Source organism: Oncorhynchus tshawytscha, linkage group LG31 (genome assembly GCF_018296145.1).
Source record: "Oncorhynchus tshawytscha isolate Ot180627B linkage group LG31, Otsh_v2.0, whole genome shotgun sequence".
Classification (NCBI taxonomy): Eukaryota; Metazoa; Chordata; class Actinopteri; order Salmoniformes; family Salmonidae; genus Oncorhynchus; species Oncorhynchus tshawytscha.
In genome coordinates, this window is record NC_056459.1 from 3604731 (window position 1) to 3621588 (window position 16858).

Sequence of the window (16858 nt, forward strand, 5' to 3'; positions counted from 1 at the left end):
TTTTTGTCCAGCGTATGTATACTGTATACACAGTGCATTTGTAAAGTATTCAAACCCCTTTACCTTTTCCACATTTGGTTACGTTACAGCCTTATTCTAAAATGGAAAAAATAATTGTATTTGCTCATTAATCTACACACAATATCCCATAATGACAAAGCAAAAACAGGTTTTTAGAAATTTTAGCAAATGTATTAAAAATAAAAACATATCTAATTTACATAAGTATTCAGACCTTTTGCTATGAGACTCGAAATGCATCCTGTTTCCATTTATCATCCTTGAGTTGTTTCTACAACTTGATTGGAGTCTACCTGTGGTAAATTCAATTGGTTGGACATCATTATATAAACAGGCACACACCTGTTTATATAATGTCCCACAGAAACTAAGCCATGAGGTCGAGAAGGGCCTTGGTCAGTGAGGTGACCAAGAACCCGATGGTCACTCTGACAGAGCTCCAGAGTTCCTCTGTGAAGATGAAAGAACCTTCCAGAAGGACAACCATCTCTGGCCTTTATGGTAGAGTGGCCAGACAGAAGACGCTCCTCAGTAAAAAGGCACATGACAGCCCACTAGAAGTTTGCCAAAAAGCACCTAAAGACTCTCAGACCATGAGAAACAATTTAAAGGCAATGCTACCCATAACTAATTGAGTGTATGTAAACTTCTGACCCACTGGGAATGTGATGAAAGAAATAAAAGCTGAAATAAATCATTCTCTCTACTATTATTCTGACATTTTATGTTCTTAAAATTAAGTCCTAACTGACCTATGACAGGGAATTTTTACTAAATTTCAGGAATTGTGGAAAACTGAGTTTAAATGTATTTGGCTAAGGTGTATGTAAACTTCCGACTTTAACTGTATATATGTGCACATGCATACTATCAAATGCAGACCCCCCCCCCAACACTCAAACATCTCTCAAATGCAAACACTCATACTCGCACTCAAACACACTCACATGAATGACCACACACAGGCCTACTGTATATTATGCTAATACCGCACACATCCGCAGTGGCCGTGTCACTAAGGGCTTATGCATCCGGTGTTGCGTTCATTGGATCTCTGTTTCTCCCTCACTCACGTGGGTGATGTCCATGTACACTGATCCCCCCCTAGTTCCTGAGGGTCATTCCTGCCTTTTAGCTCACACAACCCTCCTGAAGGAATGAGGGAGTAAGAGGTATGGAGAGAAAGAGTTAGGGTAGAGAAAGACAGAGAGGGGAAGAGAGAGGGGGAGAGAGAGGGGGGGAGAATGAGAGAGATGGGGACAGGGAGAGAGCTGGAAAGCGTGCTGATGAAATCTGCTGTCGTCAGCAGGTTCCAGTTAAAATAAATGGGATTAGGCCTCCTCTGGGAGAGAGGCTTCAGGAATGCAGATGACAGGTTGCAGGGAGAGAGGGAGAGAAAAGAGAGAGATGGGAACGAAACGAGAGAGGGTGAGAAAGAGGAAGATATACAAGGACCTCACACACTTTCATGCATACACTCACCGTCATTCCTCTCTTCTTTCTCTCTGTCTCCACCTCTCTGTCTCTAAAAGGCTTGCGTCGATCATTGTCCCATATGCATAAAGTGTATCGAAATCCCTTTTTGTTTCCTATATCTCAAAACCTGTTCATTATGCTGACTTAAATTTGAAATTCAATGATTAACCTGTGATATGTCTCGTCTCTCTTGTGTTGCAGACTGGTATGCAGTTAACATATGATCCTGCTGCTATGCAGAATGGGTAAGAGTCAATCTATTTAAATAATCTTTAAGAGATACAGTGGTGATAGGTCTCAGGTTTTTGTCCATGCGTGCCTGCATGCTTTCATGCCTGGTTGCCTGCGTGTGTTCCTGTCCCTTTGTCTGTGACTCTGATTGTGTGTGTGTATGCGTGCCTTCCGTGTCGGTGTACTAAGGGGTGCCATGGAAATGAATGGCCTAACAAAGTGTTCTATTTTTCGCTGTGTGCTGTAACAGGAAGGGGAGGAGAGCCTCAATGTGGCCTCAGTCTGTGACAGGAAGCTTCTCCCTCACTCCCTGCTTCCTGAAGCACTTATCTCAATGACCATGGAATAAGACTGGGTGAATGAATAGCATCTCATTAGATACAGCACTGGCCATTTTAGAACCGTAACGGTACGCTGTAATTATGAGGCCCGACATCAACGTTTAAGTTAGAGGAAACATGGAGAATAGCACAGTGGCCATTTAGTAGATTTGCAAGAGTGGTGTGTAGATACAGTATATGGAGAATATTTTTTCTCTTTTCTGCTATAACAGCCACATCTGTGAAGGCTTTCCACTAGATGTTGGAACATTGCTGCGGGGACATGCTTCCATTCAGCCACGAGCGTTAGTGAGGTCGGGCACTGATGTTAAGCGATTAGGCCTGGCTCGCAGTCGGCGTTCCAATTCATCCCAAAGGTGTTTGATGGGGTTGAGGTTAGGGCTCTGTGCATGCCAGTCAAGTTCTTCCACACTGATCTTGACAAAACATTTCTGTATGGACCTTGCTTTGCGCACAAGGGCATTGTCATGCTGAAACAGGAAAGGGCCTTCCCCAAACTGTGGCCCAAAAAGTTGGATGCACACAATCGTCTAGAATGTCATTGTATGCTGTAGCGTTAAGATTTCCCTTCACCGAAACTAAGGGGCCTAGCCAGAACCATGAAAAACAACCCCAGACCATTATTCCTCCTCCACCATACTTTACAGTTGGCACTATGCATTGGGGCAGGTAGCGTTCTCTTGGCATCCGCCAAACCCAGATTTGTCTGTCGGACTGCCAGACGGTGAAACGTGATTCATCACTCCAGAGACCGCTTTTCCACTGCTCCAGAGTCCAATGGCGGCGAGCTCGGCCATGGAAACCCATTTCATGAAGCTCCAGACAAACAGTTATTGTGCTGACGTTGCTTCCAGAGGCAGTTTGGAACTTGGTAGTGGGAGTTGCAACCGAGGACAGATTATTTTTACGCGCTACATGCTTCAGCACTTGGCAGTCCCGTTGTGTGAGCTTTTGTGGCCTACCACTTCGCAGAGCAGTTGTTGCTCCTAGACCTTTCCACTTCACAATAGCAGCACTTCTAGTTGACCGGGGCAGCCCTAGCAGGGCAGAAATTTGACGAACTGACTTGTTGGATAGGTGGAATCCTATGACGGTGCCACCTATATAATGTTTGTCTATGGAGATTGAATGGCGGTGTGCTTAATTTTATACACCTGTCAGCAAAGGGTGTGGCTGAAGCACAGGAAAAGTGTTTGTCTGCACTGGGCCTTTTAAAGCCTGTATTTCCTTGGCATTTTCAGACAAATATTAACAGCTGGAGAAACAACACACCACACGTTTCGTGAGGTCATGTTTTTTTATTCCACCTCTAGTTCAAGTCATTGTTAGTCATTTTAATCCAAGATTTCAACGCATAAAATTAATTGAGGAATAGTGTTGAAGATAGCAATACAGAATCTACTGTAAGTAGTAAGGCTTTTCAATTTTATAATTACAGTACCAGTCAAAAGTTTGGACACAGCTACTCATTCCAGGGTTTTTCTTTATTTTTTATTATTTTCTACATTGTAAAATAATAATGAAGACATCAACATTCTGAAATAATACATATGGAATCATGTAGTAACCAAAAAAGTATTCAACAAATCACAATATATATTATATTTGAGATTCTTCAAATTAGCCACCCTTTGCCTTGATGACAGCATACTATTGGCATTCTCTCAACCAGCTTCATGAGGCAGTCACCTGGAATGCATTTCAATTAACAGATGTGCCTTGTTAAAAGTTAATTTGTGGAATTTCTTTCCTTCTTAATGTGTTTGAGCCAATCAGTTGTGTTGTGACAAGGTAGGGGTGGTTTACAGAAGTTAGCCCTATTTGGTAAAATAAAAATTATGGCAAGAACAGCTCAAATAAGCAAAGAGAAGCAATAGTCCATCATTACTTTAAGACATGGTCAGTCAATCCGGAACATTTCAAGAACTTTGAAAGTTTCTTCAAGCGCAGTTGCAAAAACCATCAAGCGCTATGATAAAACTGGCTCTCATGACGACCGCTACAGGAAAGGAAGGTCCCAGAGTTACCTCTGCTGCAGACGATAAGTTCATTAGAGTTAATTGCACCTCATATTGCAGCCCAAATAAATGCTTCACGGAGTTCAAGTAACAGACACTTCTCAACATCAACTGTTCAGATAGGATTGTGTGAATCAGGCCTTCATAGTTGAATTGCCGCAAAGAAACCACTACTAAAGTACACCATTAAGAAGAAGAGACTTGCTTGGACCAAGAAACATGTGCAATGGACATTAGACAGGTGGAAATCTTTCCTTTTTTGGTTCCGACTGCTGTGTCTTTGTGAGACGGATGATCTCCATATTTGCAGTTCCCACCGTGAAGCATGGAGGAGGTGTGATGATGTGGGGGTGCTTTGCTGGTGACACTGTCTGTGATTTATTTTAGAATTCAAGGCACACTTAACCAGCATGGCTACCACAGCATTCTGCAGCGATACGCCATCCCTACTGGTTTGCGCTTAGTGGGACTATCATTTGTTTTTCAACCCAACAATGACCCAAAGCACACCTCCAGGCTGTGTAAGAGCTATTTGACCAAGAAGGAGAGTGATGGTGCTGCATCAGATGACCTGGCCTCCACAACCACCCGACCTCAACCCAATTGAGATGGTTTGAGATTAGTTGGACTGCAGTGAAGGAAAAGCAGCCAACCAGTGCTTAGCATATGTGGGAATTCATTCAAGTCTGTTGGAAAAGCATTCCTCATGAAGCTGTTTGAGAGAATGCCAAGAGTGGGCAAAGCTGTCATCAAGGCAAAGGGTGGCTACTTTGAAGAATCTGAAATATATATATTTATTTGTAATACTTTTTTGGTTATTACCTGATTCCATATGTTTTTTCATAGTTTTGATGTCTTCACTATTATTCTACAATGTAGAGAATAGTAAAACTAAAGAAAAACCCTTGAATCATCAACTGTGTGTCCAAAATTTTGACTGGTACTGTATATGTAACCTTTGTACAAAGCCCAAACATGATAGTTGTATCATAATATATAAATGTAATATATGCCATTTAGCAAACGCCTTTATCCAAAGTGACTTACATTTTACAAAAGGGTACTTGATCCCATGAATCGAACCCCATATTTTGGCGTTGCAAGCACCATGTTCTACCAACAGAGGAGTGGTATAACATTGCACTTAACCAGCGAGGGGATAAAAATGACACCCAGGGATGTTAAAGTAGCCCGCCAGCTCTTTCCCCAAGAGCCAAACTCAACACTTTGGAATAGCCTTCTTTAAATGCATTGAGTTTTCCCAAACACTGTGGATTGAAGTCAGCCATCAGTCTAAGCCAGCCAACATGGTATAGCCTTATTGCTCGGGGCGAAAACACAGACACACATTTTTTATGCGACGACAAAGCTCCATTTTTGACCTGATAAAACCAGACTTTTCAATCGAGAAGCCATAAGACGCTTCGTGAAACTTTTATGCGCCCCCACGAAACACAATATATTGCGTGGTGTTTGATTTGAGCAGGCAAAAGGATGAAACAAGACAATGAAGAGCTATACCCACATGTAGGAAGCTCTGTCTGTACGGCCCTCAAAGACTGACCATAGACGACTATGTGGGTGTGTTTATTGGTGTGCATGGATCAATGGACATAAAAGGTATTTTAGTAGAGAGAGTGTTATCTGTTGTATGGGTTCATTCCAGTCCTTATGTGGAGATGGACTGGCTCGAGGAATATGTGTGGAAAAGATTTCATGTGGTTCAATTAGAGGTTAGTACATAAAAAGCCTAAGGCGGAAACACACAAAAATGTCCTCACATACTGTCTATAAATGAATGTTAATTCCCAATCAGCTTTTGGAAACAGTAGTTCCCTAACCTATCATTTTAATTAAACCTTAATAGGCACTTAATAACCATGATCATCCCCGATATTTCAATGCAAACAGTTGTAATGCATAGAGATCTATAGTGTCATCCAGTACCCAGGGTCTGACCTCCCTTTCACCTGCTCTGTTTCCTCTCTCCTCCCCAGGTTCTACACCTCGCCTTACAGTATCGCCACCAACCGCATGATCGCACAGACGTCCATCACGCCCTTCATCGCTGCTTCCCCCGTCTCCACATATCAGGTGAGTGGTATACTGGAGTGTACCCAGAGGGAGATAACCGCGGGGCGGCTGGTGACTGGCTGGGAGATGGGCAAGCTGTGGGGCTGGAAAACAGCAAGAGACTCTCGGAGATTCGTAACTTTGAAGCTTTCCTCATTGGTTTGCCAATGACGCTGGGATGAAAACACAACAGACGGAAAGTCTCGAAAAATGAGAAGGAAATAGACTGGGGGGGTCAGAAAAGCAACGCCCGATAGGAATTAGAGTGTTGGGAAAAAACAAACAGTTTCTCCCTCGCTGTCCTGACCCTGTTGTGCTTTTCAAGCTTTTTCAAGCTGTCATACCTTTCGTAGTAATTTTACATCCCTTTTTCCTGCTAACTGAATTCCACACTTTGCATCCCAGTTGATCCCTGGAACTATGTGAAACAGAGCGTTTCCATTTCTAAACACGCACAATTTCAAGCACCTCCAGATGTTTGACTGCAACAAGCAGAAGGGAAGAGACACTGTTCAGTTCACCTCCACTTTCCCCCTAGAGCACTCGCTGTTTATCATTGATGCTGATTAGAATGCAGAAAGAGGGAGAGCGACAGGGAGAGAGAGAGATGGAACAAGAGAGTGAGAGAGATGGAATCAGAGAGTGAGAGAGCAAGAAAGAGAGAGCGTTGGAGAGAGAGCGATAGGGAGAGAGAGAGAGAGAGAGAGAGAGATAAAGACAGAGAAGGAAAGAGAGAGGGAAGGGGGTTGGTTGGTGAAGGTTGGCTTGTCCGCCTTTCAGAAATGTCTGATTAAAACTCAGGTCCAGTGCTGGGGTGAGAAGTGGGCTAGAGCGCTGCGCTAATCCGCGTTCCGAAGGCTTCCCAAATTGATTTATCAAAAACAATGGCCTGGTTTTTGAGGAATATTAATCCTCACAGTTTCAATATTGGCCACGACCACTTCCTGATAATATTGCCCTTCAGCCAGGCAGCTACAGGCAAGGTGAGTCCTCCATCTTCTGCTCAAGTACAAAGAGTAGAGCAGGCAGGAAGCAAAGCATACGGTATGAGACAAAGGAATCACTTGTGGCCAAAATTATATGATTTCAGTTCTTTGTGGTAGAAAATATGAAGCCTTTTGCACTTTTTTTATTGGCTACTATTACATATAATCTGCTCAGATGCAGATAATTTATTGTTTATTGAATTGTGTGTTTTACAATTGTATTTATTTATTGGAAATAACAAACAAACTAAAACGATGGCTAATTCGCCAAATGCCCATTGTAAACAGTTTTTCTTTGGACTGTCTGTCTTTGGACTGTGTACGCTGGGAAAACATCCTGATTACTTTGTCACGTGACAGTGGACAATCCATCCACTTCCTGGTCTAGCCATGCGGTCTGCCCTGCTGTGTTCTGGCTGCCTTAATATCAAACACAAGCTCAGGGCAGCGTCAGCCAGAGGTAGACAGACATCCTCAGACTAGACCACTGGACAACATAGTCAGTCACACAATGCACCTGCTTCTTATTAAGTCATCACTGCTGCTACTAAATGCATCCATAATGATAATTAGTTTAAATTAAATAAACAATCAATCTCAAGTCAAAACATTTAAAAGCACACGCAGGTTTAATCTTGTTGATGTCACGTGGAAATATTCTAAAGATGGACGATTAGGGAACAAAGCTTTGTCTCATCTCTCTTTTTTTCTTCCTGTTGTCTCGAGAACAAACATCGTGAGGAGGAAACAAACAATCATGGCTCTGTGCTATACAATAAAAACCCCTCACATGTTTAGGCAAGCCCCAAATCATGGGCTTTAACGAGCTCAGAGGATTGGCGTTCTTATGGAAGATTAGCATCTGTTTGTCTTTGTTGAGTCCAATCATTTCCCCAAGGATCAATGGGCAGACGTGTGTGTGTGTGTCTCTGACTAGCTGTCTAATAGTCCTCACCAGCAAATCTAAATGGTCCATTTCTTCAACTGTGGCTTCTCTCACGGTCGACAGCAGGAATTCTGTTGAACTGAATGGCCCACTCAGTCCAATAGAGTAGTAGGTCTTTTTCTGTTTCAGGGTTAGTTTGTGGGTCCTTGTCCCTCGATATTCGGATTGCCACTGTCGACCCAAGCCGGGTTGAGCCATCTTGTCCTGTGGCGTGACACGCTGTGCCTAATTCTGCAAATTCAAGGCCTATGTGTTTTCAACTGGCCCGAGGCTCGTTAGCTCCGTCTTAACTCGACATGCCCACACTTCCCAGGCACGGAAGTAACAGTGGGAAAGGACAGGGCACAAGCATGCAGAGAAATAGCGTGACAATAGAAAACCAGTTATTGCACACTGTTGATTGTAAGGGAAAAGAGGTGGCATGGGTAACCTTAAGTCAATAATGACGTTTCATTTGATGTCTCCCTCATAGGTCCAGAGTACGTCATGGATGCCTCATCAACAATACGTTATGCAACCTACAGTAAGTGCATTTCCATTCTCTCTGTCATGTGATTTACTGTGTGTTCTCTAGCAGTCCCACGTGGACCTTTGACCTATTGGGTTAGAGGTCGACAGAAGTCGAAGATGCCTGATGTCTACTTTCACTTGCGGTAAATTCACAGTGCCGTTCGGTTAACTCACCAGAAGAGTTACGAGCGCTTTGGATAGAATGTTATGACTCTTTCAGAATGTTGCAACCTCCAAGGCACTTTCTATGTGTTTAGAGCTAATATCAGGCAGCATTGGAATTGGTAAAGTAGATGCTCCGTCTTCAAACTCCTCCTGTGGCAAGTCCACTTTCAGACCACCGCCGGAACTCACCCACAGACTCGAGCACCGAACCGAATTGTATCGCTGATAGCTAAATGATTCCTCCGCTACTGTCTTGAATCACCGGAAACGATGTATGAAAGTTGGTCGTTCCATCATGATAACCACTTGGATGTCCATTCGCTCTTTCTTAGGTGTTCAGACATGTGTTTCTGGTTGGGTACACACAGAGTTTATGGGTCTTGGTGGACTGTAGTGTGACTCAGCAGAATTTAACTAGCAAAGCAGAACACCAGCTAGCCTGCTCAATCTATCTCTGCTCAATCTATCTCTGCAACACACCAGGCCACCAGCACTCAATTCTCCAATAGTACTGCAATACTTCTAATATCAGTCAGCGTTTCATGTTATATTAATCCTACATTACTAATAGGTCCCATGTGGCTCTGGCGTTGCAATGCCAAGGTTGTGGGTTTCAATTCCCACAAGGGGCCAGTACAAAAATTTATGTACTCACTACTGTAAGTCGCTCTGGTTAAGAGCATCTGCTAAATTCCGAAAAAATGCTATAATAATAATATATGCCATTTAGCAGACCCTTTTATCCAATGTGACTTACAGTCATGTGTGCATACATTTTACATGTGGGTGGTCCTGGGAATAAAGCCAACTATTCTGCCGTTGCAAATGCCATGTTCTACCAACTGAGCTACACAGGACCGGCGTTTCATGTCATATTAACCCGGAAATGTTTATCATCCACAAGTTCATCAGATCTCAAACTCAACCATTCTAGCTAGAATACAACTTCAATTATACCTAACTACTAGTGTATATAGTTGTTTTTGTTTCATTCATTTGGTTTCATGCATTTTTCACACAGAGTAGCTAATAATAACATTATAATAGCACATACTTTAATGCAACTGACTGATTCCCATTTAGGACAACTTAGTCTCTTGTTTAGGCAAGAGGCAATTAGTTGGTCTCGTGCATTAGAGCAGCCTGTATGAGTTGTTCATGAGAGCTGATGCTTTCAGAGCTCCTAATGGTTCTGCTGCTGTTGCATCCAATCTCCCATCCTGGCCCTGAGCTTTACTGCAGTATGTAGCTTTTTATACTGGTGTCATTGTGATGTGTTAGGTTATTGCCATGTTATCAATATTGCACTAATGTGAGAGACTGAAAATGCAGCCTCGTGTTTTGCAGAGAGTATATCAGGTTTCGGGTATGACCCAGATGCAGACAGTGTCGGGGAAATAAAATGTTATTTCTAATACAGGGGCAGGCAAACGACAGGTTAAAGGCAGGCAGGGGTCAGTAATCCAGAGCGGGTAGGGTGCATAGGGTCCAGAACGGCAGGCAGGGTCAGGGCAGGCAGAAGAGTCAAAATCAAGAAGGACTAGGAAACAGGAGCAAGAAACAGACAGGAGCAGGGGAACAAACACTGGTAGGTTTCATAAACAAAATGAACTGGCAACAGACAAACAGAGAACACAGGTATAAATACACAGGGGATAATGGGGAAGATGGGTGACACCTGGAGGCGGGTGGAGACAAGCACAAAGACAGGTGAAACAGATCAGGGTGTGACAGACTAGGGATATTCAAGTCAAATCAAATTTTAAAGGTCACATGCGCCAAATACAACAGGTGTAGTAGACCTTACAGTGAAATGCTCACTTACAAGCCCTTAAAAAAACAATGCAGTTTTAAGAAAATTCATGAAAAAGTAAGAGATAAGAATACAAATAATTAAAGAGCAGCAGTAAATAACAATAGCGGGGCTATATACAGGGGGTATCGGTACAGAGTCAATGTGTCAATGTGTGGGGAGCACCGGTGTTGATGTAATTGAGGTAATTATGTAGTTGCCATACCAGGCAGTGATTGCAACCCGTCAGGATGCTCTCGATGGTGCAGCTGTAAAACCTTTTGAGGATCTGAGAACCCATGCCAAATCTTTTCAGTCTCCTGAGAGGGAATAGGTTTTGTCGTGCCCTCTTCACGGCTGTCTTGGTGTGCTTTGTCCATGTTAATTTGTTGGTGATGTGGACGCAAGGACCATGAAGCTCTAAACCTACTCCACTACAGCCCCTTCGATGAGAATGGGGGCATGCTCGGTCCTCCTTTTCCTGTAGTCCACAATCATCTCCATCATCTTAATCATGTTGAGTGAGAGGTTGTCTGACCACCCTATAGGCTGTCTCATTGTAGTCGGTGATCAGGCCTACCACTGTTGTGTCATCAGCAAACTTAATGATGGTGTTGGAGTTATGCCTCGCCATGCAGTCATGAGTGAACAGGGAGTACAGGAGGGGACTGAGCACACACCCCTGAGGGGCCCCTGTGTGGGGGATCAGTGTGGCGGATGTGTTGTTACCTACCCTTACCACTTGGGGGTGGCCCGTCGGGAAGTCCAGGATCCAGTTGCATAGGGAGGTGTTTAGTCCCAGGGTCCTTAGCTTAGTGATGAGCTTTGAGGGCCCTACGGTGTTGAACACTGAGCTGTAGTCAATGAATAGTATTCTCACATAGGTGTTCCTTTTGTCCAGGTGGGACAGAGCAGTGTGGAGTGCAATAGAGATTGCATCATCTAAATCTGTTGGTGCGGTATGCAAATTGGTGGGGGTCTAGGGTTTCAGGAATAATGGTGTTGATGTGAGCCATGACCAGCATTTCAAAGCATTTCATGGCTACAGATGTGAGTGCTACGGGTCAGTAGTCATTTAGGCAGGTTACCTTAGTGTTCTTTGGCACAGGGGCAATGGTGGTCTGCTTGAAACATATAGGTATTACAGACTCAGACAGGGAGAGTTTGAAAATGTCATTGAAGACACTTTCTAGTTGGTCAGCGCATGCTCGGAGTACACGTCTTGGTAATCCGTCTGGCTCAGCGGCCTTGTGAATGTTGACCTGTTTAAAGGTCTTACTCGCATTGGCTGCGGAGAGCATGATCACACAGTCGTCCGGAACATCTGATGCTCTCATGCATGTTTCAGTGCTACTTAGAAGAAGTTATTTAGCTTGTCTGGTAGGCTCGTGTCACTGGGCAGCTCTCGGCTGTACTTCCCTTTGTAGTATGTAATAGTTTGCAAGCCCTGTGCGAATGTTGCCTGTAATCCATAGCTTCTGGTTGTGGTATGTACGTACAGTCACTGTGGGGACGACGTCCTCGATGCACTTATTGATAAAGCCAGTGACTGATGTGGTGTACTCCTCAATGCCATCGGAAGAATCCCGGAACATATTCCAGTATGTGCTAGTAAAACAGTCCTGTAGTTTAGCATCTGCTTCATCTAAACACTTTTTTTATAGACCGAGTCACTGGTGCTTCCTGCTGTAATTTTTGTTTGTTAGTAGGAATTAGTCGGATAGAGTTATGGAGTTATGGTCAGATTTGCCAAATGGAGGGGGAGGGAGAGCTTTGTACGCATCTGTGTGTGGAGTAAAGGTGGTCTAGAATTTTTTTCCCCTCTGGTTGCACATTTAACATGCTGATAGAAATGAGGTAAAACTGATTTAAGTTTCCCTGCATTAAAGTCCCCGGCCACTAGGAGCACTGCCTCTGGATGAGCGTTTTCCTGTTTGCTTATGGCGGAATAGAGCTCATTGAGTGCGGTTTTAGTACCAGCCTCGATCTGTGGTGGTATGTAGACGGCTATGAAAAATACAGATGATAAACTCTCTAGGTAGATAGTGTGGTCTACAGCTTATCATGAGTTACTCTACCTCAGGCGAGGAAAATCCTGAGACTTCCTTAGATATTGTGCACCAGCTATTGTTTACAAATGTGCCTTACCAGATGATGCTGTTCTGTCCTGCCGTTAGTGTATAACCCGCCAGCTGTATGTTCTTAATGTCGTCATTTAGCCACAACTCGGTGAAACACAAGATTATTACAGTTTTTAATGTCCCGTTGGTAGGATATACGTGCTTTCAGTTCGTCCCATTTATTTCCCAGCGATTGAACGTTACCTAGCAGAACGGAAGGCAAGGGGCAGATTAGCCACTCTTCGCCTGATCCTCACAAGGCATCCTGGTCTCTTTCCGCGAAACCTACGTTTCCTTTTCCAGCGAATTCCGGGGATCTGGGCCTGGTTGAGTGTCTGTAGTATATCCCTCGCATCCCACTCATTGAAGAAGAACTCCTCTTCCATTTTGAGTTGAGTATTCCCAGTTCGGATGTCCAGGAGCTCTTTTCATTTATAAGAGACGGTAGCAGCAACATTATGTACAAAACAGGTTACGAACAACACAAACAAAATAGCATGGTTGGTTAAGAGCCGATAAGATGGCAGCCCTACCATCCGGCGCCATCTTGGACAGCTGAAGGCTGGAGGATCTGAAGAAAGATCTATCCCCAAGCAATCCATTTACATTACGGTCATTTAACAGACACTCCTATCCAGAGCAACTTACCGGGGTTGTGAGTGCATACATTTTCTTTTTTTTCATGCTTGTTCCCCATGGGAATCAAACCCACAACCCTGGCGTTGCAAGCGCCGTGCTCTACCAACTGAACTACACAGGACTACCATCCCACTGGTCTTCATACACTACATCATACCTAAGGCACTGTGTGGGTCCTCCAGAGCCATATCTTAGACTTAGAGCATTTAGGGGTCCTAGTGAGTGAGATCATTTACACACAGGCAGTATCAAAGACGACTACTGTACATATGTGATGCCGGCGAATCCGGAACAATGCAACACTATAGTTCCTGATCTACCATCACCACCAACACCAACACCACTATCCATAGAGAAGCCCTCCTACCACCTACTACCCTCCTGCTGCTCCCTGCTGCGACCGTTACCACCTAGCCTCCACATCTCAGTTACCCCCACGCTGGGAGACAAGCAACATGTAATCTGGCCCCAGCGGGGCACCACTCCACCAGCCTCCCAGCCAGCTCCTCTCCTTCCCTCTCCGAGCCAGTCAACCGCCATGACGGGACGGGAGTCCCTGGTGCTACAGATGCTGCAGAGAGGAGAGGATCAAAGCGTGTGTGTGTGTGTGTGTGTGTGTGTGTGTGTGTGTGTGTGTGTGTGTGTGTGTGTGTGTGTGTGTGTGTGTGTGTGTGTGTGTGTGTGTGTGTGTGTGTGTGTGTGTGTGTGTGTGTGTGTGTGTGTGTGTGTGTGTGTGTGTGTGTGTGCGCGCGCGTCTGTCTGTATTGGATTGGTTAGGTGTGCTATATTAGTGTCTGTGGTTGATGTTGTTTACTGCACCGTATGGGTGTGTTTATTAATACAGTAGGTGTGTGAGAGATTGCTCGTGAAATACAGTGTGCACATGTTTTTACATGTGAACGTGTTTTACGGATTGATGAGTATGAGTGGGCTGTCAGTGTTGCTCTTACATAAACCATATGAGGTATCGGTAAGTCCCTTAATCTATAGTCTTCTATTGTGACTATTGGCATGGCCTATAATAGAATAGGTGCTGCTATTGGACCTGGTGTCTCTTGGAAAATAGATGTTATCTCAATGAGAAAAACCTGTATATATAAAGGTTAAATAAAAAGAAAACAGTTTAAATACAGTAGCGTCCCTTCTGCTCCCTCCCTATAGACCAGTGTCTTTCTCTCTCTCTCTGTCCGTATGGCCTTGTTCCAATGGCCGCTGCATCCACAATCCACCAGACCGCCCCCTATGCCCTAACCTCAGCTGCCCCTCCCTTCAACCTCCCTCCACTCGACCACCACCCAACCTATCCCCTTATGTCTGCACTTATATTCTTCCTGTACAATGGCCACATTGGGGTCGCCCCCCGTGCCGCCGATCCAATGAAACACATTAAACTAGCCTAGCGTTCAAGGGCTACTTCCAAGTATTAAAACAATTGATTGCGCTGCAATTTGGGGCTGTTGGCATGCACAGCATGTTTAACCAATGGGCCATTCTGGGGGGAGTGTTCTCCTGGTGTCTGGCGCAATATGGAGGCGGTGGAGCATGGTAAAGGGAGAGGACATTGCTACAGCCAATCAGAATGACTACGCCAGAGCGCAGACCTGGGTTCCTATTCTGGCTGTGCCGGGGTGGACATTACAAGAGTACACGGCCATTAAGGCCAGATCGTTCTTCAAGATGTCAAAACGTTCATAGATGACCAGCAGGGTCAAATAATAATCACACTTGTTGCAACAGGTCAGTAGCTCAGGAGTTAATTGTCAGTTGGCTTTTCATAACCGAGCATGGCTGACCCCAGCCTCCTGGCACAGAGACTATTGCAGCATAGATAATGGAGGCTGAGACGTTGGGGGTCAGCGGACACTGTGGCCCGTCCAACGATACCCCCAGACAGGGCAAACCAGGCAGGATATAACCCCACCCACTTTGCCAAAGCACCGCCCCCACACCACTACAAGGATATCAACAGACTACCAACGTACTACCCTGAGACAAGGCTGAGTAAAGCCCACGAAGCTCTCCTCCACCGCACGAGCTCAAGGGGGCGCAAAACTGCTCAAGAAGATCACGTCACAGATTCAACCCACTCAAGTCGAGTATAGCGCAAAAGATCTGGCACGGTGTGATGCACCCCTCCTAGGGTCGGCATGGAAGAGCACTAGTAAGCCAGTGACTCAGCCCCTGTAATAGGGTCAGAGGCTGAGTATCCCAGTGGAGAGAGGGGAGCCGGCTAGGCAGGCAGAGACAGCAAGGGTGGTTCGTCACTTCAGTTTTTGCACCCCTGGGCCAGACGACATTAGACAAAATGATTTTGAATACTATGTGAACCCGGGTATGCTAGTGTGCCGCTTGTCGGTGGCAGTTTGAATTTTAAAGGAGTTAACATGATAAGTGAGAATTGAAAGTGTTCTTTGAGCAAGAGTTTGCAGGCTGCTGTTACATGGTAGAAACAGCAGTGTATCTTGTTTATCTCACTAGATTGAGTTTGACAACCGTAGCCTGAGTGCTCTATCCGTCAGCGTTGCGCTTTGTTAGGAGATGGGGAGAGAGAGAAAAATGAAAAGACAAACAGTTTGCAGAAATGTGTGTATCCTTGGACGAGAAGTGCTTAGAGCGAAAACTTCAGAAGAAAAATGACAGCTTGTTTTCAATTGCCGTTAAAAAAAACGGCTTCAAGTCGCTTCTTTCTCTCCCAGTCTTTCACTTTTTCTCTCTCTCTCTGTTTATCTTTCCCTGTATCATTCTCTCTCACACAGTCTCCTTCTCTCTCTCTTCTCCTTCTCCTGTCTCACTCCATCTCCTCTCTCTCTCTCTCTCTTTCTTCATCTCTCTCTCTCTCTCTCTCTCTCTCTCACACACTCACACACACACACACACACACACACACACACACACACACACACACACACACACACACACACACACACACACACACACACACACACACACACACACACACACACACCCTGTCCCTTCCAGTACTGAGGTTCTTTGAAGCTGTGGTGTACATGCCAGCTGGGAGGGTGGTGTTGCCAGCAGTACTTAGGCTGTGAGGTAATGCCTGCAGTAGATCAGTCAGCAGCAGACCTGGGATAGTTGAGTAGACTACACTGCAAACAAGATGTTATAGTATTGAGATAATGAAGTTAAAATTGCTTGAGTTGAGTTCATCACACTCGCCAAGAAAACGCATTTACTAGTTTTTAGTTGACATTAGCTTACCCGGAAAATACATCACGATAATTTGTATTGTTCTAAGATATTCTGACTTCAAGCCTTTTTCAAGCGTTTTTTTAAGTAAGCAAAATGATCTGCCAGAGCACTAAGATAATTTGTCTTGGTAAGATGTCTTATTAAGATCAAATAACATGAAATAAGAATTTATCTTACCCTATCAAGACTTTTTGGTTTTGTTTAAATAATCAAAATTGTCTGCCAGTGCACTGAGATACACTACATGGCCAAAAGTATGTGGAAAAGTATGCTCGTCAAACATCTCATTCCAACATCATGACCATTAATATGGAGTTGGTCCCCCCC

The 16858-nt window shown here is 44.4% G+C and overlaps 1 protein-coding gene across 2 annotated transcripts in view; it reads left to right on the plus strand.

The window, feature by feature from the left end:
• Window positions 1-16858, plus strand: part of LOC112229969 (RNA-binding motif, single-stranded-interacting protein 3-like) — a 216824-nt gene that overhangs the window by 184782 nt on the left and 15184 nt on the right. For both annotated transcript variants that reach the window (XM_024396140.2, XM_042310237.1), the window contains exons 8-10: window positions 1699-1742; window positions 6085-6181; window positions 8565-8615. In XM_024396140.2, the coding sequence (XP_024251908.2) occupies window positions 1699-1742; window positions 6085-6181; window positions 8565-8615 (192 nt within the window). The remainder of the gene's footprint in view (window positions 1-1698; window positions 1743-6084; window positions 6182-8564; window positions 8616-16858) is intronic.